At 48.6% G+C, this 26,510-nt stretch overlaps 2 protein-coding genes across 10 annotated transcripts; both read left to right on the forward strand.

Moving 5' to 3' along the window:
• The first annotated feature begins 4,604 nt into the window (after positions 1-4,604).
• On the forward strand, positions 4,605-18,679 carry PPP2CB (protein phosphatase 2 catalytic subunit beta). The gene is made up of 7 exons (XM_061463633.1): positions 4,605-4,885; positions 13,473-13,682; positions 13,936-14,109; positions 14,664-14,753; positions 16,248-16,409; positions 17,245-17,363; positions 17,922-18,679. Exons 1-7 carry the CDS (start codon positions 4,784-4,786, stop codon positions 17,992-17,994), a joined length of 930 nt encoding a protein of 309 aa, XP_061319617.1. The 5' UTR covers positions 4,605-4,783; the 3' UTR covers positions 17,995-18,679.
• Positions 18,680-18,742: 63 nt separating this feature from the next.
• Positions 18,743-23,939, forward strand: GSR (glutathione-disulfide reductase). 9 transcript variants are annotated; one of them, XM_061463417.1, is made up of 13 exons: positions 18,743-18,888; positions 19,714-19,841; positions 19,941-20,030; positions 20,418-20,487; positions 20,803-20,950; positions 21,038-21,092; positions 21,188-21,287; positions 21,765-21,851; positions 22,010-22,171; positions 22,396-22,507; positions 22,588-22,719; positions 22,898-23,031; positions 23,673-23,939. In XM_061463417.1, the coding sequence occupies exons 1-13, from the start codon at positions 18,760-18,762 to the stop codon at positions 23,820-23,822; spliced, it is 1,497 nt and encodes a 498-aa protein (XP_061319401.1). In that variant the 5' UTR covers positions 18,743-18,759; the 3' UTR covers positions 23,823-23,939. The 9 variants fall into 9 exon arrangements, with proteins under 9 accessions (XP_061319401.1, XP_061319407.1, XP_061319421.1 ...); XM_061463423.1 differs by having other exon boundaries at positions 19,714-19,740; positions 19,942-20,030; positions 23,652-23,939; XM_061463437.1 differs by having other exon boundaries at positions 19,714-19,740; positions 19,942-20,030.
• Positions 23,940-26,510: the final 2,571 nt, after the last annotated feature.

The raw sequence follows: 26,510 nt of genomic DNA on the forward strand, positions 1-26,510 counted from the left end.
CACAACTTGTGCATCTGCAGTCTGTTGGGAAAGATAGAAGGATGTCTTTAGAAAAGGCTACTGAAGAGTAAAAGAGCTGGATCCTCTTTGAACTAGTCCAGGAGTTCCTGCCCAAACCCTGTATCAGCTGAGGTCTATCAGCTTAACACTGGAAAACCCTCTGACAGGATGGATAAGAAACACCAAGCCCCTGTGCTAAGCTATGAAAGTCACCCCCCAGAAAAATGCAGCTTCACATCCCAATACTTGCTGCCCAGGAGGAATGCTGGAAGAAGCCCACCCTGTGGATCTCAGGATGCTGCAGATGCTAACGGGGAGATGCAGGGGGCATTTTTGAGACCCTGCAGAAGTATTTTCAGGTTTTACAGGAGGAGGACGGTGTAAACTGTTGAGAACACACTGGATACCGTGAAGAAAGGCAGCCTGCGTACTGCCACTGAAGCTGTTGAGGCCCATGTTGAGGTAGTTGCGATGTGTGAAACATTTTGCTGCTGAAGGAATTCCACAGCAAAAAAAAAAAAAAGTAGGGACAGAAAGATTTAAGAGCTTATTGTGGTTTGATTTATCACTTCACCATGCGTTACTTCACTGCCAAAAGGAAATTCTTCTTTTTCTCATTACTGAAAGATCATTCAAGACCTTGGGAAGAACATTTGTGTTCGTTATCTCCAGTAGCCAGCTAGGCCACAACCAATTTATGGGATTGCTTGGATGTTTGAAGTCATCCACACAGAAAGATTTGGGGAAAATGGCTCATATCATGAACGACAAAGACCATTGAGCACATGGAGTTTGTCTTTGCCAGGGAAGGGCACTCAGTCCTCTCAATGCCCATTCACCAAATGCTGAGGAGCTGGAGGAAAAATCCCCCATTGCTACTTATGTACTAGTTAGCAAGTACATAACTAACTCACTTAACTAGCTTGCTAACAGTTAGTTAATGCTGTTACTGGATTTTGCTGCAAGCCTCAAGTTACAGGGTATTTCTTCCAGCAGGAGTAATGTGAGGTTTCCATCTTAACACACAGCTCCCCTTCTGATTTTGTTTCCTCTTATTAAATAATGAAGAAACCTTACAAATTTGAAAGGCATAAATAAAAGCCTCTCAGCATTTATTTTAATGCTGCATCATAACCTCCTGAGACCCAGGATGCACTTTTGGGGGTCATTTTACAGTATCACAGTGTGCTAGAGATTGAAAGGGACCTCAAAAGATCATCTAGTCCAATCCCCCTGCCGGATCAGGAACACCTAGATAATGTTACACAGGAATGTGTCCAGGCGGGTTTTGAATGTCTCCAGGGAAGGAGACTCCACAACCTCCCTGGGCAGCCTGTTCCAGTGTTCTGTCACCCTCACTGAGAAGTTTCTTCTCAAGTTTAAGTGGAACCTCTTGTGTTCCAGTTTGTACCCATTACCCCTTTTCCTATCATTGTTTGCCACTGAGTAGAGCCTGGCTCCATCCTCGTGACACTCCCCCTTTATATATTTATATACACTAATAAGGTCACCCCTCAGTCTCCTCTTCTCTAAACTATAGAGACCCAGCTCCCTCAGTCTTTCCTCATAAGGGAGATGCTCCACTCCCTTAATCATCTTTGTTGCCCTGTGCTGGACTCTCTCCAGCAGCTCCCTGTCCTTCTTGAACTGAGGGGCCCAGAACTGGACACAATATTCCAGATGGGGTCTCACCAGGGCAGAGTAGAGGGGAAGGAGGACCTCTCTCGACCTACTACCCACCCCCCTTCTAATACACCCCAGGACGCCATTGGCCTTCTTGGCCACAAGGGCACAGTGTTGGATCATGGTCATCCTGTCGTCCACTAGTACCCCCAGGTCCCTCTCCCCTACACTGCTCTCTAACAGGTCGTTCCCCAACCTATACTGGAACCTGGGGTTGTTCCTGCCCAGATGCAGGACTCTACACTTTCCCTTGTTATATTTCATCAAGTTATTCCCTGCCCAACTCTCCAGCCTGTCCAGGTCTCGCTGGATGGCAGCACAGCCTTCTGGCGTGTCAGCCACTCCTCCCAGCTTAGTGTCATCAGCAAACTTGCTGATAGTACACTCAATTCCCTCATCTAAATCATTGATGAATATATTAAATAATACTGGTCCCAGTACTGACCCCTGAGGCACTCCACTAGTTACAGGCCTCCAACTAGACTCCGCCCCATAGACTACAACTCTCTGGCTTCTCTCCTTCAGCCAGTTCACAGTCCACCTCACTACCTGATCATCCAGACCACACTTCCTCAATTTAGCTGTGAGGATGCTGTGGGAGACTGTGTCAAATGCTTTGCTGAAGTCAAGGTAGACCACATCCACCACTCTGCCATCATCCATTCACCGTGTTATTTCCTCATAAAAGGCTAAGAGATTGGTCAAGCAAGATTTCCCCTTGGTGAAGCCATGTTGACTGCCCCTCATAACCCTCTTATCCTTGATATGCCTTAAGATGGCACCAAGGATAAGGTGTTCCATCACTTTCCCAGGGATGGAGGTGAGGCTGACCGGTCTATAGTTACCCGGGTCCTCCTTCTTGCCCTTTTTGAAGACTGGAGTGACATTTGCTTTCCTCCAGTCCTCAGGCACCTCTCCCGTTTCCCAAGACTTGGTAAAGATGATGGAGAGTGGTGTAGCAATGACTTCCGCCAGTTCCCTCAGCACTCGCGGGTGCATCCCATCTGGACCCATGGATTTATGGATGTCCAGATTGCTCAACTGGTCTCTAACCCATTCCTCATCGACTAAGGGAAACCGCTCCGTCGACCTGACTTCATCTAAGGTCTCAGGGGTACAGGGCTCTTCAGGACTGCCTGCAACAGAGTAGACAGAGACAAAGAAGGCATTCAGTAACTCTGCCATCTCTGTACCTTCTGTCACCAGGGCACCCATCCCATTCATCAGTGGGCCTACATTGCCTCTGGTGTTAGTTTTGTCTGCCATGTATTTGAAAAAGCTCTTTTTGCTGTTCTTGACCCTTCTCACCAGGTTTAAGTCTAAGGAGGCCTTAGTCATTTTGGACAAGCCAGGGGATTACTTTTACAGTGGGTGTCCATTTCCCTTATGCTCAGCACATGGTGTGTGCTGTCCTTGGGAAGCTCTCAGCTGGAAAGATTTATTGTCTGCTGCCATGCTGGAGGTTTTGCCTCATCCCAGGGCTGTTGTGTTCTCTGCTGCAGTACCACAAGCATGGGCAATTCAGTTTAAAATAATCTGCTGGAAACAAATGAGCAAATAAAACTTCCAGGCGTATGTGAACAGTTCCTGGCCAGCGTCTTGTCTGGGTAAAGAAATAGGAAATGATGGACAATCTTTAAGAGTAGCCGCATTTTTTTTTAATATATATATATTGCTTTCTTTTAATTTGCTGGATGTATTTTAGTTGGAAAGTTTGCTTCAGAGCTGTGATGTTTTGAACCCTTTAATTTTCTCCTTCACCTCAGGGTAAAGCCCACAAGTCTAGCTTTAGTGTTCCCCCCCACCTGAGTAGTTCCTCAGCCATTCTCAGGTTTTCCATCTGACATGAAAAAAAACCTACTGCAGTGGCTAACTGCAGTTAGCTACTCTGCTAAAAATCCCAGGAATGCTTACCACCTGTGATCTCCTAAAATCACAGTCCTTGCTGACTGGGCCAGGCACCCATAACTCAAGCATACCCAGCGCTCCAAACCTCATCAATCTAATAACTGGTTATTGTATCATTGACACTATACAATGCTGTTACATGCTGCTACTGAGGAGACGGCAAAGCATGTCAAAATGTATGGAAGATCAAACCAAGAGCTGTGTATCCTGCAGCAGGTAAGACACGCTCGCAGATCAGTAGCAATTTCGGGCTGACCATGAGATGCATCAAGCACCAGACTGTAAGCAAATATGTTAGTATGCTATAGTGCTTCCTCCTATTAAATAATGAAGAAACCTTATAAATTTGAAAGGCACAAATAAAAGCCTCTCAGCATTTATTTTCATGCTGCATCATAACCTCCTGAGACCTAGGATGCACTTTTGGGGGTCATTTTGGACAAACCAGGGATTATTTTTACAGCAGGTGTCCGCTTCCCTTATGCTCACATAGGGGAACGTTATTTTACATTACTACGTGTTACATTAATGTTAACGCACACCTTGCAACAAGCTCTCCCGTAGCCAGGCCGTGCTGTGGCAATCATTAGGGCCGGCTGCAAGCCCAGAGGTAAAAACCTGAATTTGAATCGGGAAGCCAAGGGTGGAAGGCCTGATCCCGGATCGGACATTACACAGTTCTTCCCCGTGAGGGTGGTGAGGCCCTGGCACAGGTTGCCCAGAGAAGCTGTGGCTGCCCCATCCCTGGCAGTGCTCAAGGCCAGGCTGGACAGGGCTCGGAGGAACCTGCTCTAGTGGGAGGTGTCCCTGCTCGCGGCAGGCAGGGGGTCGGAACTGGGTGAGCTTTAACATCCCTGCCAAAGTCTGTGCCCCTATGACCCCGCGCACACCCCAACGGACGCCCCGCCCCGCCCCGCCCCGCCCCGCCCCACGGGAGGCGGTGACCCTCGGGACAAGGGGCAGGGCTGTCGGGGGGGCGCCGGATGTGCGTTACGCGAGGTGGGTGTGGCCGGAAGTGCGCAGGACAGGGAAACGGAGGGGGGGACCCGCCATTACGCGGAGTGCGCCAGGCCTCGCGTCCCGGTTGTTGCGCCGCCGCCGTTAAGGCGGGCCCGGGCCTTTGCGGGGCGACCAGCGTGGCTGGGCCCTGCTCTACCCTGCCCTGCCCTGCCCGGTCCCCCGTCCCGCAGCCATGGAGGAGAAGGGGTTCGCTAAGGAGCTGGACCAATGGATCGAGCAGCTGAACGAGTGCCGGCAGCTGAGCGAGAGCCAGGTCCGCAGTCTCTGCGAGAAGGTGAGTGCGGGGCCGGCTTCCCCTCGTCCTCCCTCTGCGAACTGGAGGGTTTTGGTTGGGGCTGGCGGTACCGGGGAGCTGCGAGCAAAGCGTCCCGGCATGATGGGGCCGTGGCGGGGAAACAGGTTTCCCTCTTCTCCCCCTGCTCGCCGTGATGCTGCACTGTGGTGTGTCTGAGATGGGAGGGCCTCTTGTTCACAGTGCCAGTGGTTTTCTGGCGTCAAAAATGCCACAGTTATAGGATTTATGAGCAGCTGAGAGCTTTACTGAACTGTAGAATCAGCCACTTTGGAAAAGACCTTTAAGATCATCAAGTCCAACCATTACCACAGCACTGCCAAGGCACCATGTCACTGAGGGCCTCATCTACATGGCTTGTGAACACTTCAGGGATGGTGACTCCACCATTCTCTGGGCAGCCTGTTCCAATGCCTGACCACTTTCTTGGTGAAGAAATTGTTCCTAATCTCTAACCTAAACCTCCCCTGGCACAGCTTGAGGCCGTTTCCTCTTGCCTTATTGTTACCTGTGGGGAGAAGAGACCAACCCCACCTCACTACAACCTTCTTTCAGGTAGTCTTTTATATAGTGATGAGGTCCCTTCCTGAGCCTTCTCTTCTCCAGACTAAATCCCCTGAGGTCCCTTAGCTGTTCCTCATCAGGCTTGTTCTCCAGACCCTTCATCAGCTGTGTTGCCCTTCTCTAAACCAGCTCAATATTTCTCTCGTAGTTAGGGGCCCAAAACTGAACACAGGATTCAAGGTGTGACCTCACCACTGCCAAGTACAGGGGGACAGTCACTGCCCTGGCCCTGCTGCCACACTGGTGCTGATACAGGCTAGGATGCTGTTGGCCTTCTTGGCTGCCTGGCCACAAGCTCATATTCATCTCTGTTAAATCACCATCCCCAGGTACTTTTCAACTGAGCAGCTTAACAACCTGGTCTAGTGGAAAGTGTCCCTGCCTGTGACAGGGGGTTAGAACTGGATGAACTTTAAGGTCCCTTCCAACCCAAAGCAGTCTGGCATGTTTTTTGTTGTTGTTGTTTTTTTTTTATTATTATTTTTTTTTCCACCCACATCTCAATAGTCTGTTTTTCACCTTTTGGCTTTGGGTTCACCTAAATTGTGGTAGAGGACTGGGGTGGTGGTTGCATTGGAAAACCCATTCTGTTTTTCAGGGACATCACATTGCACTTGTGCCTTCTGTCTCATAATGTGAAGCAGCTACACAATAAAAATCCAAGAGGAAACCTTTTGATGTCCAGTGTGAAATCTAGGAAAGGAGAGGGGGAGAAGAGATGATCTGTAATGTCGACCTAAACAAGCTGCTGAGGAGACTAAAATAGAATGAGAAATGGTTGGAGGAAGGACAGCATCTGCTATTTTGGACTGGGGTTTGGACAGTCCTTTGGCAAATTTCTGTGTGCACTTGTTCAGTGTATACTGTCAAGACCTTTTAATTATTTTTTCCCCATCAGGGGACCAGTCTTTAGACTTGTCTTTAGACATTATCTGTCAGATGGGGAACATGTTTTCTGATGCTTGTTCATGGCAACGCATTTTGACCAGTGACTATAAACATCTTGGTGCCAGCTTCAAAAGGTGGAGCTATTTCCTTCTGTTGAAGCCTCAGTAGACTACAGCAGTGATGAAGTCTGAACAGTAGAGAGGGTTTGTGCTGCAGCTTCGTAATGTGCCGGAATGCTCATCGAAAAGGTAGGAGCTGCTTACTTGAATGCCACAGGCAGAGACTATGAAGGACTCCATGCCAGAGCTGTCCATTTGGTTTATGACTTTCTCCATCAGTTCTGAGGGATCGTGATGAGAAGAACTGGTGCTGCAGCAGGGACTGACAGCAGTGGCTCGAAGAGTAGAGACCATACAATCATTAGAATCCCAGACTGGTTTGGATTGGAAGGGACCTTAAAGCTCATCTTGTTCCAACCATCTGCCACAGACAGGGACACCTTCCACTAGACCAGGTTGCTCCAAGCCCCGTCCAGCCTGGCCTTGAACGCTTCCCTAATATGTAATCTAAATCTGTCCTCTTTCAGTTTAAAGCCATTCCCCCTTGTTCTGTCCCTACATGACCTTGTAAAAGGTCCCCCTCCAGATTTCTTGTAGGGCCCCTTGATCTTGAAAAGTGAGGATGAGCTCTCTGTGACTGTGTTCTCTTCTGTGTGAGGTTCAGCTAATAATCCTGAAAGAATTTATTAGTCTGATGTGTACCCTACTCCAAGTGTTCCTGTTTGGGAACTGCTGTTCTGACCCACAAGCTGTTACAGAAGACTTTTTCCCTTCTTCTCTGGCTGCATTGTTAAGTAGCTGTGGCTGCTGTATTTTGAGGAGCAGGAGGACAGTGCCAGCAGAATGCAGCTGTATGTCAGGGCCTGCATGGTACGCAGGGGGAGTGGCAGCTGGAGGTGGGGAGGGTGTTTGTTATCCAGACAGCAGGTAGGAGGCCTAAAGCTGTGGAGCATGGCATGAAACAAATGTCATCTGTCGCAGCACCTTTCTTCAATGGTGCTGGTAACTGGTTAGAATGACTGGGTATGAATTAAGTACTCTGCAATGCTCTTATTTGGCTTATTAAATTGTGGGGGAGTGGTTGTGTCTCCCATCTTGTAGTGGAAAGGGGCTTCAGAAAGCCTTTGGGTGTGCAGACTTGCTTTTGGTGTGAAGTAGCCCTGGCAGAAAGCTGGTTCAGTTTATTTCCTTGAGGTAATATTTGGAGAAGCCTTTACCAACCTTGTCTCACTTCTTAGCACTCCCTTTTCTGTGACTAATTTCTAAGAGGGCAAGCACAATAGTACCTCTTGCCTTGGGTTTAAATTTGTGAAAGAGTTTGATAGGTTATAAAAAAAAAAAAAATCAAAATGAGGTGAGGGAAAAACCCCAAAGAAACAAGTCATAGATTTGCCTGTATGGGTCACTCTTGGTTTTAAGTGCTGGCATAATGGACAGTAAAGAGGGAAAGATTGCACACGGCTAGAGTTGTTCAGGGCATGCCAAATTATTCTGCACTCTGAAAGCTGTTGAAATTTGCACCTGTAGAAATTGCATTGTCTTCACCTGCCCAGGTGAATGTGCAGCATCATTTTGGCAGCTCATCAGTCTTGTATTCTTCATGCAGCTAATCAAGATGTCATATCAAGACAGCATGAGAACACTTGATTACTGTTCTGCTGGTCTTTAAAATGAAATCTAGCTAAAATGCAGCATTCAAAGGATAATAGAAGGACAGACATTATGATCACTGCTAGAGTTTGTAGACATGAGAATGTTGTAGAACATTGGGGAAACGTACATCGGGTGTCTTGCATCTCATGCTACTCTTAACGCCATGGTCTTAGACTCTATGGTGGAAGGCTGTTGAAACTTTTTTCCACTTTCACTAAATAAACAGTGAAAATCTATAGATTTCTGTGTTGGATTATGTCGCCCTTTCATTGGAGGTGCCATGGCAGCTTTCTGTGCTGATGCTGGCTTTGATGTTGTTAGTTTGGGTACTGATAGCAGTGTAGCACTGGCTGCATCGAACTGCCTTTGAACCTGAACAGGTTGTAACCTGTATTTTGAACATTTAAAGTCAGGTTAAAAGGCCAAAAAGTTCATTTGATTTGGTAGGAAGCACTCCCAAGTTTGGAGAGGAATTCTCTGAATACTTGGGTTTTGAAGTTCAAGTCAGGTCAGCTAATGAACTCTGCTGCAGGTGAGGGAGTTAGTACTTATCCTAGGGAAGAGAGTTTTTCACAAAGGTAATAAAATGCGATATGAAAGCAGGTGAGTAAAAGGCTGTCTCTTAAATTAAACATAAGCAAGCAACCATCCATAACCATCTCTCTTGGTAGCTTCTTTTTTCTATCCTTATTGTTTGGATGTGTAAGAAGGGTTACAGTCTCATTGCTGTGAGCAGCTTGAGAACTTTGTGTTGTGAAGTGGTGGGAGGAAAAGGATTTTAATCACTAATGAAGACATACATTTCTTGTACGGTTAGTGAGTGGTAACTGTAAATTGATTCTTCAAACCAAGCAGCAGGAGCCAGTTGAGGCTGTAGGGAGTATTGCTGTTACTGGCATGAACCTATGACGCTTCTGCCCTCTTGAGATTGTTTCGTCTAAGAACGATTTTAGGAGGATGAGTTAGCAAGCTCTTGGGCACTAATTGGTGAAATTAGTATGAGCTAAGTAGCAACCTGGATGAGGATCAAACCATGAGATTGCAAGTGTTGTGTTGAGTCATGGCCAGGAATGTTTCATCTCTGTAGTACTGATGCTTATCCTGGGATGTGCTGGGCCAAGTACCTCTAGGAGCATGTGTAACAGTGTCCATCACTCTTGAGGCTTCAGGGTGTCCTCTGCTTCATCGTTGCTGAAGGGCAGCAGGACAGCTCCATCCCTCTGGATTCCATCTCATTTGAGGAGAATCTGTCTGGTTCTTGTTCACGCCAAGCTCCTTGGGATTTTAATATCCTCAGCATATTTGCTGACATAATAGTTTGGTCTGTCGCAGTTGATAGAATAACAGTTGAGTTGAATTTGCATCAGAAACTCCATGTAAGAGCCTCTATGGGTCAAACCAAGATCGTGGTGCAGTAAATAAATCTCCTAGAAGGACCTGAGTTTCTGTGCTCTCAGAGGATCTTGTATGCAAAGCAGGTGCTTGGGGTCTTTGGCCTTCTCTAGGGGAAGCACAGTGCTGAAAGTCTGCCTCCTAGGATGGATCATAATCTCACAATTAGAATCAGTTTACATAGTTAGCATAGACAAATCTGAACCGTGTGATAGTGGATGTGATTAAGTCTCTCACAGAGGGATTAGCCTCCTGGTGATCCTGATGGTAGTCTCAAAGCTGGTGAAGCATTTCGAGTTTCAGAGCAGCTCATCAATGGGTTGTGTTCAAGCCCTGAGACCACTCCACTTCCTCTTCAAGGCCAACACAGTAAATTACTGGGACGTGCATTCTCCAGCCTCCTTCCACATGGACTAAGGAGTGGACAGCAGCCAAGCTGGTGTACCAGTCTACAAAGGTGATCTATAGGATCTAAAACTGGGAAAGAGAGGGGAGTTGAGACAATGGGCAAGCTCACAGCTACGAAGTAGTCTGCTCCTCAAAGTAATTTTGAGCACAGATGTGGTAACTTGTGCTTAATTGAGGTTTATTAAGTAAAAATACCTAAAAGCTGCTGCTTTTTACTCTGACCTGAGTATGGTTTTTGTCCAGAGCAGCTGGGACACATGCTTAGGAAGCCAGTAGTATTAGTCATGGCTTTCTAAAGCAAAGGTAGTCATAGTCATTTAACAACCTTCTTAAGTAAATTGTGATAATTTAGGGCAGTTTAGTTGTATCAGATTTTTTTTCTATCCTGTTTTGCAATGGTGTTTTTGTTATTTTAAAGCATTTTACTTCACCGTTAGCTTGGCCCATTGAAACATGCAAGCAGAGTGTACTGGCTAATTGCCACTTTTCTGGGATGTTTTTAATGATGCTTAAAATTTTACAGGTACTATTTGGCATTAGAAAGCCACATGATGGCAAACTTCTGTGGCCAGTTCCTGAGCATGATTAGAACCAGCTCTGCAGCATTGGAATGACAGGCTTAATCTATTTGTGTGCATGTATCTTTGTCTACCTAGTAAGCTAAAATAGGCTGCATGGTAGGCAGCTAAAGAAGCTGCTGCTTTTTAGCAGTTAGTTTCTCCTTTCTCATGAGGGGAAACTTCTAGGCTCTCCTAGTACCAAGCTTTCAGGACTTGGGCTGGTCCACCTTTGAAGGATGCATTTAATGTCAGTGTGCCCAACTACTGTGCAGAAGGAGCTCCTCATCTCTGTTGCCTGTGCTGCTCTACCTGTGTGTGGATCTTCAGGTGGGTGCGTGGGTTTTCTGGGCAGATCAGAGAGGTGGAGGGTGATGGTGTGGTTGAGACACTGATAAGTGTGTATGGCATGTGTACAGTGTCCGTCTTTTTACGCATCTGGGAAGGGAGCATTATGCACTATAAGAAAGAGCAAAAAGTCCCCCCCACTTTCTATGGTTAAGTTAGCTCCAGGTTACAGTGTAACCCTGTCTGTTGCTTTGTGCAACAATCAGAACGCACTGAGCGGGTTTGTTCTGTATTTGTCTCACAGAGGATAGATGATCTCAAAAGGTGCTATAGATGTTTTTAAAGATAAGGAAAAAGAATTCAAGTACTACTGTTGCACTCAAAACCACATGTTCAGCAATTCCAGTCACAACTACAAGGTAGACCTTATGCCATCCAGTCAGTGTGCAGGATGTGTCTTTGAGGATCAGGATCACATCCCTCAGGTTAAATACCATGCAAGGGGCACGCTAAATGCTGTCCAAGCCCTAGACTTCTTGGGTTTTAGTTATTCCTTCTGAGTATGCCTCTTTCCCTGAAAGAGGCAAGGCAGCAGAGATTTGAATGTGAATGCAGGTGTCCTCAGGGAGCCCACTGAGGGTGTCCTCAGTAAGCAGCTTCTTCCTGGTTGCAGCAGGTAGTAGCTGCTCCATCCTGAGCTAAGGGACTTGGCCACGAGTAGTTGGATTACTGCCTGCTGGGAACTGTTCAGCACTGGCAATCTTTCATCCCTTCTATTCAGATCAGACTGAGCCTATCTGTGGGTGTCCCCTGTGCTTCATATGTGCCTGGAGCACTGATCTGCATTAGTTGATGAGCTGGAGGCAGGAAAACAAACATGATATTTGATGATAACAAGGTAATGCAGATAGGCTGCATTATGTGGCTGTAATTAGCAGAGGAATTGTTGCGTGTAGAGGAAGAGATGACTAAATCCAGGGATGCCATCCCTCCATCTGTGGTCATTTTGTTGCCATCTGGGTACCACAGGGGAAGCTGGTTGTGACTCCATATGTTCAAATTGCTTCTGACTTTGCTTTTCCAGTTGTGTGTGACCTGCTTTTAGAACTGTTAAACTGTTGCTCTTAGAAAAGGATTGGAAATCTGGCAGAAGAAAACACCCTGGGCAAGAGAGAAGCGCCTCTTGCATATACAGTGGTGTTCTGTGCCAGGTTAGTGAAGGGAGGCGTAGGAATACTTGTTTTCCTTGATAGCTTAAGCAAGAGTAAGAAGAATCTGTCCCTCTGCAAGGGAAATGGATTTGTTAGTTCCCACGTGTTCTTGGAATGTGCAGTGAAGGTTCCCTCTCCTGACATGCAGCTTCAGTCTCACTGCAATGCAGTCTGAAAGAACTGGAGCAGCGCTGGCACTGGTGCTTGTGTTGGTTATTATTTGCCAGAGTGACACAGTTCTGCTTACCTGGTGCCATAGTGGTTGCCCAGTGTTTCTGCCAGATGAGCCCCTTTGTCACATGCAGCCTTTCCTAATGTCATCTCTGCTCAGCAATCACACAGTGAGCTGGCTCTGTCGATATGGAGGAAACAGGCTGTTTGTAGAGCTGTTTCCATGGCATGGGCCACTGCTGTGAAATCCTGGTCTTGGGAAAGCACTTAAGGTTTATGAGTGTGCAGCAAGGGAGGGAAGCCTGAGGGATCCTATCCCAGAGGAGGAAGGTGGTGAGGATGAGCTGTCAGTGCTGGCAAAGGTGGTAATGTGCATGGTTCCACATGGTGGCGTGGGACTGAGAGCCATCCCTTGAAATGGTAGGCAGACTGAAACGTGGCAGGAGGGATTCTGTGTGTAAGTCATGTCATCACGTTTCATATGCCTTCTATCTGAAGTCTAGGAGGCCATAGTTTTCCTACTGGTATATCAAATAATATCTAGCTTGATACATGCTTTTTGAAAATCAGGTTGGTCAGAAGACCATGATAGTCGCCCATGTGGCATGCCCTAGCTCTTCTGGTATTTCTGCCCTTACCTGCAGACAGCAAAAATACCGCCTCATCTCTGTTTTCATACACTGAACTCTTGCTGACAGGACATGGGATGGCCCACAACACTGAGAAGAATGCTGGGATTCTTGAGATGAAAGCTTCTAAGTATCATGTAACTGGGTAGCGCTTGACTTTGGCAGTCAGATTAGACTGATAGATCTCGATCACATAGGTGAGATGAACTGACCTGAGCTGTGTTGAACACAGAGAGAAATCTGTCATAATCTTTAGGTTAAAAAATAAGCCAGTTGTGCTTAAGAAGATAATGTCAGCCTGTGAAGCTGATGAAGCTGACTGGAATAGTGCTTTGTCTTGTCTGCACTGGAGAAATGTTTGGAAGAAGCACAGAATTTGTGGGTGAACCCCAGTGGTGATGTGAGTGGTATGTCTAATGCAAGGCTTGAAGTTCACACTGCTTTCTTTTGGGGGAGGCTGGGGATTAACTTGGTAATTACTCCTTTGAATTTGTCAGTACTTGGTGTTACACTAAGATTTTAATAATCTGGCCTCATGCTAGCAAGCCTGCTTGTCTTCCTGCACAGGGATTTGTAAAATGCATTTTGTATTTGCTTATCCAACAAACCACTGTTTTTCTAGTGGTCAGCTTGAGCTACTGGACTGAAATCGGGTTTCCAGTGTGAATAACATGCAGTGGAATAACATCTGCACCTGCTTATGGAGGAGCTTCCTACCTTTTTGTCCTAAATATGTGTTTTCATGCTAGGCTAAAGAAATCCTTACAAAGGAATCTAACGTGCAAGAGGTACGTTGCCCCGTCACCGTCTGTGGGGATGTCCACGGTCAATTCCACGACCTCATGGAACTCTTTAGAATTGGTGGGAAATCGCCAGACACAAATTACCTGTTCATGGGAGACTATGTGGACAGAGGCTACTACTCAGTGGAAACAGTGACTCTTCTAGTAGCATTGAAGGTAAGGTTTGACAGCTTTCCTACAGCAGCCTTGGGCAAAACACCATATTTTGGGGGAGTTTGGAAAGAATCACTCCTCCCCTTGATGCTGCCATTGGCTTGAGCTAGGCGTGTAAATTGAAAAGCATTAATGGCCGCATGCTGTTCTGTAACAGAGCTGAATGCTTGACCGCTGTTCAAAATATTCCATTGCTCTTTGTTTCCATATTGATGGTACAATCCTTGTGTTAAAGAACTATTTTCTTTGTCAATAGGTGCGCTACCCAGAACGCATCACCATACTGAGGGGCAACCATGAGAGCAGGCAAATCACGCAAGTGTATGGCTTTTATGACGAATGTCTGCGAAAGTATGGCAATGCCAATGTCTGGAAGTACTTCACAGATCTGTTTGATTATCTTCCACTTACAGCTCTAGTAGATGGCCAGGTAAGTGTTGAGTGGGGAAAATGCTTTCATTTGGGGTGTCATGTAGACTGTATTGTCTGACCTCTGCATGGACAGTCTCAGAGAAGGTCGCTCAGGTTGTGTTCTGAATTTTTTCAAAGACTATGTACTTATTGTGGGTTTGGGGATGAATTTAGTGAGGTTTTAACGTAAGTTGACGGTGTGGGGAAAGCTTTTGATTCTGCTGCTGGAGGAATAGCAGAGTATTGCATGTGTGGATCATTTTAATTGACTGCTCAAGAAGTGGGGATCCCTCATGATATATCAGATGCGAGCCGAGTAGTGGCCATGAGGCAAGATATTCCTAAAATGGAAGGATTGATGTCTTTGTTGTTGCCTTATTGTTCCCCTGATTTCTGTATGCAAGGTGCACCCTTTCAGTTTTGTTTCCTTCTGCAGGAATTAAATTTGTTTTTTTCTGCTGTGAGAGTGACATGGCTGCAATTGTACAAGAATGATAACAGTTAAAACCAGCTATTTCTGAGTCTTCCCATAAATTTGTGCACTGAATGGGTTGCACTCTTTTTCTGAAACAGATTTTCTGTCTCCATGGTGGCCTCTCTCCATCCATAGATACACTGGATCATATCAGGGCTCTGGACCGCCTGCAGGAAGTTCCACATGAGGTAACAAGAAAGGAAATGGATCATAAAATTAGATACCTGTTGGTGGAAAATACAAATGTAGCCTCACTTTGAAATCCATTTAAGCTGCAAGAGACACACAGACACGGAGTTAGAAAGCAGGTTATTGCCTTTGTAAAAGCTAGGAGCAGATGAGCATACGTTTGGGCCAGGCACGCAGGTCAGTATACTTTAATTACAGCAGTGTACAAAAGGAGAGAGATGGGAGTTTCACAGCTGTTTGTCACAGAATCATGGGATTTTTTTCACTGTCACGCTGACTTGAAGAATAGTATTTGGCAGCGGAAGATGTTTACTACCTTCAGCCTCACCCACAGACTTGCTTGTGAACAGACAACTACCACGTGAAGCCATGTTGTGTCACCATCCTTTCTCCCCAGCCAACTCTTTCCACTGTGGTGTTACACCTTGTTCATCGTGTTCTGGGGGCCTGAGATCACAACTTGAAGAAACCAGCTTCTGAGCTCCAGGGGCAGCAAATTGCTCTTCTGTGTTGGAGTAGTTGGGGCTTACAAATAGAGTTCAATGTTCCATGATTAAAATGAGCTGCTTGTCCTGCAATGTCTTTGGTACAACAGCAAGAGCAATTTAGCAAAGTTTGCCCAAGCCTTCCACAAACTATAATCAGCTGTGTGAATTACTCCCAGAACGAGGGGGCTACCTGGTTGGGACATCTACCTGTGTAATGGTGATACTGTTGCTCTGGGATTTTCCCAGTCATGTGCTGCATATCTGTGTGCTGAAATCTGGCTGTCTGAGGATCTCCACATGGAGTCGGTGTGATCCGGGCCACACAACTCAGAGTTGTGCGTCGGAAGCAGCAGCAGGTTGGATTAATACAAGAGTGTCTTTACTGCCCCTTAGTAGCTCAGCAAGGAATGCTGGTGAGCTTTCATTTGTGACTGTTAGATGTGTGTAATATATCAAGTCCAACAATAGACTGTTTAGAGAGGAAATTAAATTATTAATACCTTGCCAGAAGAGCTGCTGAAGGGTTAACATCAGTCTCTGGAATAGTTAGTTCAACCTCCCATGAGTTATTTCCCTTTCTTTAATCTATTGCTACTTGGCTGGCACCAGCAAACCCACTGTGCATCCTTGGATTTATATACCTTCCCACGTGGCTTTTCTTACCACACTGTGAAAGCTAGGAGTTAGAATGTGAAGCTGCTCTCAGTGTCTTTGTATCTCTGACTGAAGTGAAGTGGTAAAAGGAACACATGGAAGAGGAGGTGGGAACAGATTTCTGGTATTGTGGATTCGTTTCTCAGTATTAATTTCTTGGTGGGTGGAGGGATGCTGAGTGAGACACTGAGTAAGTAGCGAGAGTGATTAACATGTGTTAAATGAACACTTGTACCTTGTATGGAGAAGGACCTGCTGGCAATCTTCTTACTGTAAATAAAATATACTGTTACAGGAAAACACTTTTAAAATCTTGTTAGTGATCTAATGCAGAACACTTCCTCTTTCAAGGGCCCAATGTGTGATCTATTATGGTCGGATCCAGATGATCGTGGCGGCTGGGGTATCTCTCCACGTGGTGCTGGCTACACCTTTGGGCAAGATATTTCCGAAACATTTAACCATGCCAATGGTCTCACACTGGTCTCCCGTGCTCACCAACTTGTCATGGAGGTAGGGCAAACACTTTGGTACGTGGGGCTAACAAAACGGAGATTCCGATTCTTGTCTCCTCGGTGAGACCTTCCACTGGGTTGGCATAAGTGGACACCTAAATGCGTTACACAGGCAAATATGAAAGAGACTTGAATCATGTAGAAACAAGAAGCAGTATAAAATGATGGGCTTTGACTTGTTATGTAAATAAAGGAGTGTTCTGCCCTTTCCCACCTCCTTATTCTCCAAGCAGATTGACAGAAGGACCCTGTCGCACCTTGTTTCTGGAAGTAATAACCTACTTACATGCTGACTGCTCTACTTAAACTGCTGCTGTCCTATAATACTTGGCAGTCAGACATGGCAGGAATTAAGCCATAATTTTAGCTGTTGATAAGCTATTCTTATATGTCATGCTGTAAAAATGCCAGGTGGGTCAGTAGAGCAGTTGTGTTTTTAAAACCTATTCCAGGTAGATCCCTTAAGTGGTATTGTGTGTCAGCAGTCATTCACATCCAGCAGGCACATTCCCCTTTGTGGTGCGTGAAAGCTGAAGGCATACCTAAAAATCTTGCGTTTTATTTGTGGTACAATCAATAATTTGTGTCCAGAATGGATAAACACACCAGTGATGAATGGCTGATCCCTCTGCAGAGTGATTGGAGCTGTTCCTTTCAGGTAACTACCCACTTGTTCTGGTGGTAAGAGTACTACTAAAAGGAAACAGAGTTGGAAATACTTACAAGAACTCTGTGGTTTCACAAATGCCTTGGATCATTTCAGATCTTAAGAGGAACTTCAGATGGGTTGAGGTTTAACAGATGCTTTTTTGTTTTTTCTCCTTTCCTGGCAGGGTTATAACTGGTGCCATGACCGAAACGTGGTTACCATTTTCAGTGCGCCCAATTACTGTTATCGTTGTGGGAACCAGGCTGCTATTATGGAACTAGATGACACTTTAAAATATTCCTTGTGAGTAACCTGTCTTGGGCTGTCCTTTCTTCCTAACTATTCTATGTTGTGAGTAATGACTGATCCTTTCCAAAGGGCTTCTTTCATGAAAAGCCACCTCAGATCACTCTGGAATTCACATTGTGTGCTGTACCTGCAAGAAAATCTAATAAGTATTGAGTTAAGCTTTTAAAAGTTTGGGCACTGCAGTATCTCACATTCCCAGCTCTCTGGAGAGTTGGAGCTTCTGCATTTCCTTAATCCCTCCATCACCCAAGCTTCATGGAGGGTGCAAAGACTGATTTATGTGTTTATTTTTCTTTCCGGTAGCGCTAGGCTTTGTAAAGGTGGGTGAGATAGTCTGAATTCTGCATTCAGCTGAGCTCATGTGTAAGTAGTGCTGAGCTGCTGCAGTTGTAATTCCCACAGATGTTTGTCTGGGGACCTGGAACATCTTATGTAGAAGCAGCTGGGATGGGTAAAGTGATAGCAGCAGGAGAGCTGGTCTAGTATATATTGTGGCATTCGAAAGTACCTTGTGGAGGCAGAGGGAAAATGATCCCCTTTCCTTTCCTGCAGCCTCCAGTTTGACCCAGCACCTCGCCGTGGAGAGCCTCATGTGACCCGTCGTACCCCAGACTACTTCCTATAAACCTCCCCTAAGCTTTGTAGAAGGAAGTACACCTGGCATTTTAAAGAGCAACAATATTTACACGTTTCTGTAAGAAATCAGGGTTCGTCTCAACTTAAAATCCCCATCATGGACCAAAATGTGCCATACAGAGGATGAAGAGAGTTTAGCACAACTTGAGACTGAATTCCTTACAACACTATGTATATCCCACCCCCATCAGCCCAACAGTCAGTTTGCCTGCTGTATTTGTAGTCATTGTTTTTTCTTCTGGACTGTTCAGAGAGGAAAAGGTAACTCTGATAACACTTCATCTCCTTCAAGGCTTCTTTGTACATTTTTAGTTCTAGTGTTTAACTGGCATGAATTAGAGTTTATTTGCAAGGGAAATGCATACTAACTTCTGCCCCCAACACTATTTTACTGAAAGACCCATTGACTTAACTGGAGAAAGGAAGCAATTCCTGCTGGGAGTACGTTGTCATAACACAGATAAAACCGTATCTTTTTAAGCTCCGTTCCCTTTTGGTGTCTATCTTCTGCTCTCTCCCCACCCCCCCCCCCCCCTTTTTTTTTTTTTTTTGTTTTGTTGCTGCTGTTCTATTTTGTTATCCTCCCTCTCACCCTCACCCTACATTTGTCCTTGAGCTGCTTGCAACCCTCCTCGCTGTACCTGAACCAATAAACTTGCCATTGTCAGCCCTAACCCGTGGTGCCGTGCTGGGACGGGGCGGGACCGGGGAGGCGGAGCAGAGCGGAGCGGCAGGGCCTTACCGAGCCGGGGTCATGGCGGCTGCTGCGTACGAGCTGCTGGTGCTGGGTGGCGGGTCGGGGGGCCTGGCAGGGGCTCGGCGGGCGGCCGAGCTGGGAGCCCGCGTTGCACTTGTGGAGCCGCATCGCTTAGGCGGCACTTGCGTGAGTCCGGGGGCACCCGCGGGGGGTTCACACGCTCCCATCATGAGCGGTGGATGGGGATACAGGAGTTATGCAGCAGTGGGTCCCCCCGGGCTCATCCCGGTCCACTGGGTAAGCTAGAGGGCAAGAAGCGCTATCCTAGCCACGGAGCATTGCTTGAGGATTTGCCGTTGAGGATTTGCCGTGTCATGCTGAGTTGCGTGGAAGCAGAAAGGGTCCAATTCTATAAGTGTGAGGGTGATAATAGAATGCTTTGGGTTGGAAAGGACCTTTGATCATCTAGTTCTAATCCCCCTCTTCCTGCCTGTTCTGGGGAGGATAAATGGATGTTGTCGAGTCAGGATCTGCACAGCTCAACTCTGATCTCGGTAACAACTGAACGTCAGCAAAGCAGAATGTGGCAGGCACAGGGAGCAGAGAAAACAAACGTGTTCCTCAGGAATGCCAGGGGCAGGCTTGAGTTTTATGCTTGTAAGTGTGTTTCCCATAGAAGAGTTGCTGTACAGACGTTTCCTGGACAGGAGGGGGATGGCAAATCCCTTTCTCCTAGTGAATCTTCTTTAAATTATCAATGGAAAAAAACCCACTTAAACACTCTGCCCCTTCCGTATTCTTCAAGGAAGTGAGGGTTGGCAATTGGCAAGCCCTTGAGGCACTGAAGGCACTTATAACCCTCTTTTGCCAAAGACCTATAATCCCTAATATATTATTCTGAGCACAGAGCTGGGATTCGGTACCAGTCTGATGAAGGATGCTCTCTCCAGGGCATCCCCTTTGAAACACTGAGCCTTAAAATGCCAAGACTTACTCTTACCTCCCCTCTAGGTCAATGTCGGGTGCGTGCCAAAGAAGGTAAGGGTGCTTTCATTGCTGGCTTTGGTGTGGGTGTCTGCCGAATTGTGGGGAGGATGCAGGGGCTCAGGGTGTATTGAGCCATCAGGATGCTGTGATATGCTCACATCCATGTCCTGTGGGCTGCTGTGGGCAGAGGGAAAGCATTGGGAAGGGTGGCTGGGATTTTCCCGTATCCTGACTTGCGGGTTGCATGAGCAGGTGATGTGGAATGCGGCTGTCCACATGGAGTTTGTCCATGATCACGCCGACTATGGCTTTGAAACACCCAGCATCAAGTTCAACTGGAGGTAAGCATGGAAAGAGCCAGGTGGAACCAAGCATCTCCTGGTGCGATTCCCATGGGAAGCAGCCACAGAGCAGCACCTTGACCCCGTGGTATGTTGCCTGCCGCAAAGGGGTCCCTGGCTGCTTTGAGGCTTCATGTAGATGGATGCTGAGCTGGTTATGTAGCCTGGATTCCTGCTGTATTTTGGAAAAGGGGTGGGAAAAGACTGGAAAAGATGGATGCAGCAAAGGCAGGCACAAAAACATCACACTGGTGGGGAAGGCTGGGTAGCTGGTGGCTGGTTTATTTTGTGGTGTGGGTGCCATGTACTGAAGGGAATGAATTGTTTCTCTCTGAGCTCTGTAGGTTCATTTGCTTACGGTGGCAATAAGCCCCTGCTCTCTTCCAGAACCATTAAAGAGAAGCGTGATGCTTATGTGAGGCGCCTCAATGAGATCTATGAGAATAACCTCAAGAAGGTGAGGATGTGTTTGTCCTGCAAGCCGAGTGAGGAAGTAGGATCTGTTGGATTTTCAGCCACTTTTCCAGACTTAATGGGTGTCATCTTCCCCCCGACTCCATTTGCTGGCTCTCACACCTTGTCCCGTTGTTAATCACACACAGAAGTGAATGCTCCATCCCTGGCAGTGTTCAAGGCCAGGTTGGACAGAGCCTTGGCCAATATGGTCTAGTGTGAGGTGTCTCTGCTCATGGCAGGGGGTTGGAACTGGATGGTCTTAAGGTCCTTTCCAACCCAAACCATTCTATGATTCTGTGATTCTTACTCCACCAAGGCTCACATTGACATCATTCGGGGCTATGGCAAGTTCACCGCTGATCCTGAGCCTACCATCGAAGTGGATGGGAAAAAATACACAGCTCCTCACATCCTTATAGCCACAGGCGGGCACCCGACTGTCCCTTCTGACAGCCAAATTCCCGGTGAGCATGACAGAATCCTGTCGAAGCAAAGCGGGATTTGGGGGAGGGGAAGGTGGGAAGGGGTGCGAAAGGGGCTCTGCTTTGCAGGTGCCAGCCTGGGGATGACCAGCGATGGCTTCTTTGACCTGGAGGAGCTGCCCAGGTAAAACAGTGCTCATTTTACCACCATCACCACTTTGCCACCACCATCACCAGCAGCTCCACATGCTCACACACGGCATCACCCCTTCTCTACAGGCGCAGTGTGATTGTCGGTGCCGGCTACATTGCAGTGGAAATCGCAGGGATCCTCTCCACGCTGGGCTCCAAGTCATCCCTGCTGATCCGCCAGGACAAGGTAGTGCCTGCCACCAGTTGTCCCCAGCCATGCTTGCCACCTGGTAGTTGCATCCCACCTCACCAGAGTTTCCTGCTTGTCAACTCCCATATGGGCTTCTAAAGGAGGGTCTGAGCCATGGCAGGCTTAGGAGAATGGGAATGGTGGTGCAGAGGATTGTGATGTGATGCCGATGGGTATAAGGATGGGTGTAAGGAAGAGCAGAGTGTAGGTGTGCTGCCAGGCAACTTGGCGGCACCAGCCTGTGCCTGGCATTCCTGCTGCTGCACCTGCTTACTTGAGCTTTATTTCAAACCCTGATTTGAACATAAAATAACCCAACAAATTAAAGGAAAAACAGACACAGGGGAACTTGATCATTAACACCCCAAACCTCTCTGGGCCTGGATGGGGCATGGGCAGAGGTGAATGCCCAAGGAGGGGGCTGCCAGATGGTGCCTTCACCTGTGGACCTTCGTCTGATGGGTCCCTGCCCAGGTTCTGAGGACTTTCGACTCCATGATCAGCTCAAACTGCACCCATGAGCTGGAGAACAGCGGGGTGGATGTCTGGAAGCACACACAGGTATGGGCATGCTTTCCCCATCCTTCCTGGGGAGACAGGCATGGGGGAATGCTGGCATTTTGGGGCATCCCTGGTTCTGTGGTGTGGCCACTGTCACCTGTTATAAGGCAAAAGCTGTTGCCACCTTCTTCCCCTGTGGCTCCTATTGTTCCCCACAGGTCAAGACGGTCACCAAGTCCCCTTCTGGGCTTTTGGCTGTGACAGTGACCTCCTTAATGCCAGGCCACAAGCCAACGGAGAAAGTGATTCAGGACGTGGACTGCCTGCTGTGGGCTGTGGGGAGGGAACCCAACACCCAGGACCTGTGCCTGGACCGAGTGGTGAGATGGCAGCGCTGGTGCGAGGATGCCCCTCAGGTCTTCGGGGACCCATGGGTCTTTGGGGTCCCATGGGTCTCCAGAGCCTGCCATAGGATGGTATTCCCACCATGATCTCCCTGCGGCTGGTAGCACTGTGGCCACCAGCATGTGTCCCCCATGGACACTGCTTGTCCCATCCCACCCATCACACTTCGCCAAAAGCAGCTGCTGTTTCCCAATGGCAGGGTGTGCAGATGGATGCCAAAGGCCATGTGGTGGTGGATGAATACCAGAACACCACCAGGAGAGGGGTCTATGCCATTGGGGACGTGTGTGGGAGAGCTCTCCTCACCCCAGGTACCACGGCTGTGCCACCTTCCCCTCCATGGTGCATTCGTGCCACAGTTCAGGCTCCTCATCCTCGTCCCTCCCCACAGTGGCCATTGCAGCTGGCAGAAAGCTGGCCCACAGGCTCTTTGAGGGCAAGCAGGACTCTCGGCTTGACTACCATTACATCCCCACTGTTGTCTTCAGCCACCCACCCATTGGCACCGTGGGTCTCACTGAAGGTAGGGACAAACGGGGCTGGGTACATTAGCTCAGAGATGATGATTTGATGCTCAAGGAAACAGTCGGATCTCCAGCAAGTGGTCTGAGCCTTGTAAAATGTGCTTTGAGTCCCTCATTATAAGCACCTTGTGCATATGGCACAGCCCCTTCACCCATGTGTTGTGTCTTCTGCTGCAGATGAAGCCGTGGCCGCATACGGGAGGGAGAATGTGAAGAGCTACAGTACATCCTTCAACCCCTTGTATCACGCTGTCACCCAGAGGAAGGTGAAGTGTGTCATGAAGCTGGTGTGCGCTGGCAAGGAGGAGAAGGTGTGTGGAGGTGATGTTGGGGGGACAACTGGGCAGTGCATGGGGATGGAAAGGACCACAGCTGGTCCTCTTGTACCCCCGTGGTCAGGTCTGATCCAGCTCCCCCAGCATCAAGCCCAGCATTCACCCTAGATTCATGGATGGCCACAAAGATCTTCTGAGGGCTCGGGTACCTCTGCTCTGGAGAAAAGTTGAGAGAGCTTGTTCAGAATGGAGAAGAGGAGGCTCCAGGGAGACCTTATAGCAGCTGCCAAATGCCTAAAGGGGCTACAAGAAACCTGGAGAGGGTCTTTGGACAAGGACCTGCAGGGACAGGCCAAGGGGGAATGGCTTTAACCTGACAAAGGGGAGACTGAGATGAGATGTTAGGAAGTTCTTTCCTGTGAGGGTGGTGAGGCCCTGGCACAGGTTCCCCAGAGAAGCTGAGGCTTGCCCAATGGCTAGCCATTGGGTTCAAGGCCCCATGCCCTTGAACCTGGAAGTGTTCAAGGCCATGGACGGGGTTTGGAACAACCTAGCCTAGTGGAAGGTGTTCCTGCCCATGGCAGGGGATTGGAACTGGATGAGCTTTAAGGTCCCTTCCAACTCAAACCAGCCTGCCCGTGCTGTGTCCTATCCAGCCTCTCTCTTCTTCCCCAAAGGTGGTGGGATTGCATATGCAAGGGCTGGGCTGTGACGAGATACTGCAGGGCTTTGCTGTGGCCATCAAAATGGGGGCCACCAAGGCTGACCTGGACAACACCGTTGCCATTCATCCCACTTCTGCTGAAGAGCTGGTGACGCTGCGCTAAGGCAGCAGGCATGGGTGGCTGCAGAAAACCTTTAGATATGTCTTAATGCCTTACTGTCAGACGGTTGTGTGGAGAGGGGTCTGTAAGACGGCGTAGAAAATAAATACTGTGATATTGGCAAGGCTCTATGTTTCTGTTTATGGTGCCTGTCTCCTGCGATGCTCAAGGGTTTAGGAGGAGGCTCCAATGGCTGGGTTCCACCTGGGTGCTTGGGGTACTCATTCAGTACCCTTGGAGTATCCCAGGTGGGTTCTTGTCCTCCGCTGCATGCTTGTGCAGGGATGTACTGGCATCGCTGTTGGATGTGGGATGACGGGGATGCATCCTGCATCCAACAGCCCCTGCTGGACCCAAGGGGCTTCAGATCCACTGCCCCAGCTCAATCTGCTCGTTGTGGATCTGCCTCTTGAGCTTTCACAACTTTGAGGCAGCTTGAAGCACAGCTGGCCAGGAGAGGTAGAAATAAATGGTGTGCATGAAATCAAAGTATCTCTGAGGTTGAAAATTCCCCAAAATCTAAGTTGTGGCCAAAGGAAGGGGCTCCTGGTGCTCAGCCCAGGTGTGCAGCTCCGAACTTTGCCAGGTTGTCTCCATCCAGGAGGCAGGAAAATCCCCTCCTCCCCCCCCCCCATCCTAACACCATCAGCGTGTGTTTAAAGAGTATATTGGTCTCTTAAGGGGTCAAGTCCAAGCAAAAGCCTGAATATTACCAGTATCTTTAGTTATCTATGAACAAATAACGATTTGCAAGGTTTATTGCTAAGGGAAGCAAATGAGATTTCCTCTGGCTGTGCTACAGCCTCGGGCAGATTACAGGAGTGTCAGCTGGAGTTAATTCAGTTAATTGCTCCATTTGAATCATGGAGACTTTACCCTCACAGTCAGCATCTTCTGGCAGTTGGTGAGTGGTGGGTTTGGTTTGTTTTTCTTTTTAAATGAAAACTTGGGAAATTATTGAAGTGTCCAAAAAGGAAAGCACAGACATCGGCAGGGGCTCTGTGGCCGAAGAAACCTCCTTTTTTGAGAAAATTAGGTAAAAAAAAAACAACCACAAAACAGCTCAGGGGTGCCGGGAGCCCTCGTGAGACCACATCCCCCGGGCGGCGGACGCTAGGACCCAGCGACCGAGAGGCCGTTCAGCCCGCAAGCCCCGCCCCCCCACTCGCTGAGACTCCTCCCACTGAGCGTGTGCGCGGGGCGGGGCCTAAGGGTTGACCCGTGCGCTTGCCGTCTTTCTACGTGCGGGTCTCGGGGGTGCTGGTTACTGCTGCTGGCGGGGGGTAAAGCCTCCAGGGTCGGTGCCGGCGCTCTCGCCCGTTCCCCGACCCCTTCCCGAGCGCCGCCCGGGTTCGGGGACTGGGGTCGGTTTGGGGCTTCAGCGGGGGCTGCGGCTGAGCAGAGCCCTGCAGAGCGGGGACCGGCCTTGGTCGGTGCTGCGGATCCATAACGAGCCCCGCATTCCCCGGACGTGGCTGCCGGGGGCGGTCCGGGCCTCGGTCTCCGAGAGAGCCGAGCCCTGCGGGGCTGGACACCGGCTCCGGGGCCTGCCTGAGGCTCCCCGAGGGCATGGGGCTGGCCATCGAGGAGGGCACCCCGGGCTCCGGCACACGCTTCGGGAGTAGAGACCGAGGGCTGAGCCTGGCCTGGAACCGGGCTCGGAGCGTTGGAGTCTGGAAGCCAATCGGCTCCTGGGGCCGCTTTGGGTTCAGAAACAGAGACCGAGTCCTGCGGTTTGGGGGCTCGAAACCGGGGTCACTAGAACCAGATTTGGTGCTCAGAAATGGAGACCAAGCCTCACGTATCGGAACCCGGCTCATGTGGTCAGTTCTGGGGCTCAAACAGCCCTATCTCTGCGTTTAGCTGCTCAAGAAACAGGTTCAGAGCTTAGAAACAGAACTGCCATGTATGGAAGTCTTGCCATGACTCATTGGGCTGATGCTGGGGCTCAGAAACACAGACCAGGTCCTGACTTTTGCTGCTCAGCACCAGGTGTTTGGGGGCTCAGGAGGGTGCTTTGGTACTCGGGACCTGGGGCCACGGCTCTGCAGCATGAACACGGCATTTCCCAGCTGCAGAACGGAGCCCTGGGGCTGTGCCAGGGCCCGAGTCCTGCACCTTTGGGCTCAGAAGCAAGACCCTGTTGGGTGGTTCTGTGGTCAAAGCCAGGGCCAGGCTGGATGGGGTTGGGCTGTGGGAGCAGAGTAGGCTGGTGCATGGATCCTGGCCGGAGGGGGTGTCCAGTCACATTGGTCCCTGAATGCTGGAACACCTAGCATGCACTCGCCTGAATTCAGTATCTGAGGTAGTCTCTGGGTGAAAGGTGCTTTTCACGCTGGGTCTGGGCTCCAACTCTATTTACTCAAGGCATGTACAACCACTGCAAGAGTCTTGGGCGCTTGTTAGCCCAGGGCTGTACAGCGAGCAATTATGACAGGTCATATTCATCTACATATTGTGACAGTGACTGATTTACGACCTGGCTATAAGCCAGACTTAGTTTAACATGCACAAGCAGGTTGAAGCAGCAGCTGGGGCTGGAGATGGACATGAGCTGCAGCCACAGTGGAACTGGACCCATCCAGAGGCTGGGCCTGAAAAAAAAACAGGTGAGCAGAAACAGTGTCCTCAGCCATAAACGAGCTGAGCCTGAAAGAAACAGGGACTTGAACAAACACACAAAACTCCAAG

Source organism: Pezoporus flaviventris, unplaced genomic scaffold (assembly GCF_033815535.1).
Source record: "Pezoporus flaviventris isolate CSIRO_AGI_PZ_B2104156 unplaced genomic scaffold, CSIRO_AGI_Pfla_v1 ptg000002l, whole genome shotgun sequence".
NCBI classification, from domain to species: Eukaryota; Metazoa; Chordata; class Aves; order Psittaciformes; family Psittacidae; genus Pezoporus; species Pezoporus flaviventris.

Excerpts from the sequence above, each read along its gene's own strand:
- PPP2CB (XM_061463633.1), top strand. The coding sequence starts at position 4,784 with ATGGAGGAGAAGGGGTTCGCTAAGGAGCTGGACCAATGGATCGAGCAG. Across the intron at positions 13,683-13,935 it reads CTCTTCTAGTAGCATTGAAG|GTGCGCTACCCAGAACGCAT; the intron begins GTAAGGTTTGAC and ends CTTTGTCAATAG. Across the intron at positions 14,754-16,247 it reads TGCAGGAAGTTCCACATGAG|GGCCCAATGTGTGATCTATT; the intron begins GTAACAAGAAAG and ends TCCTCTTTCAAG.
- GSR (XM_061463417.1), top strand. The coding sequence starts at position 18,760 with ATGGCGGCTGCTGCGTACGAGCTGCTGGTGCTGGGTGGCGGGTCGGGG. Across the intron at positions 20,488-20,802 it reads ATGAGAATAACCTCAAGAAG|GCTCACATTGACATCATTCG; the intron begins GTGAGGATGTGT and ends TACTCCACCAAG. Across the intron at positions 22,508-22,587 it reads GAGAGCTCTCCTCACCCCAG|TGGCCATTGCAGCTGGCAGA; the intron begins GTACCACGGCTG and ends CCCTCCCCACAG.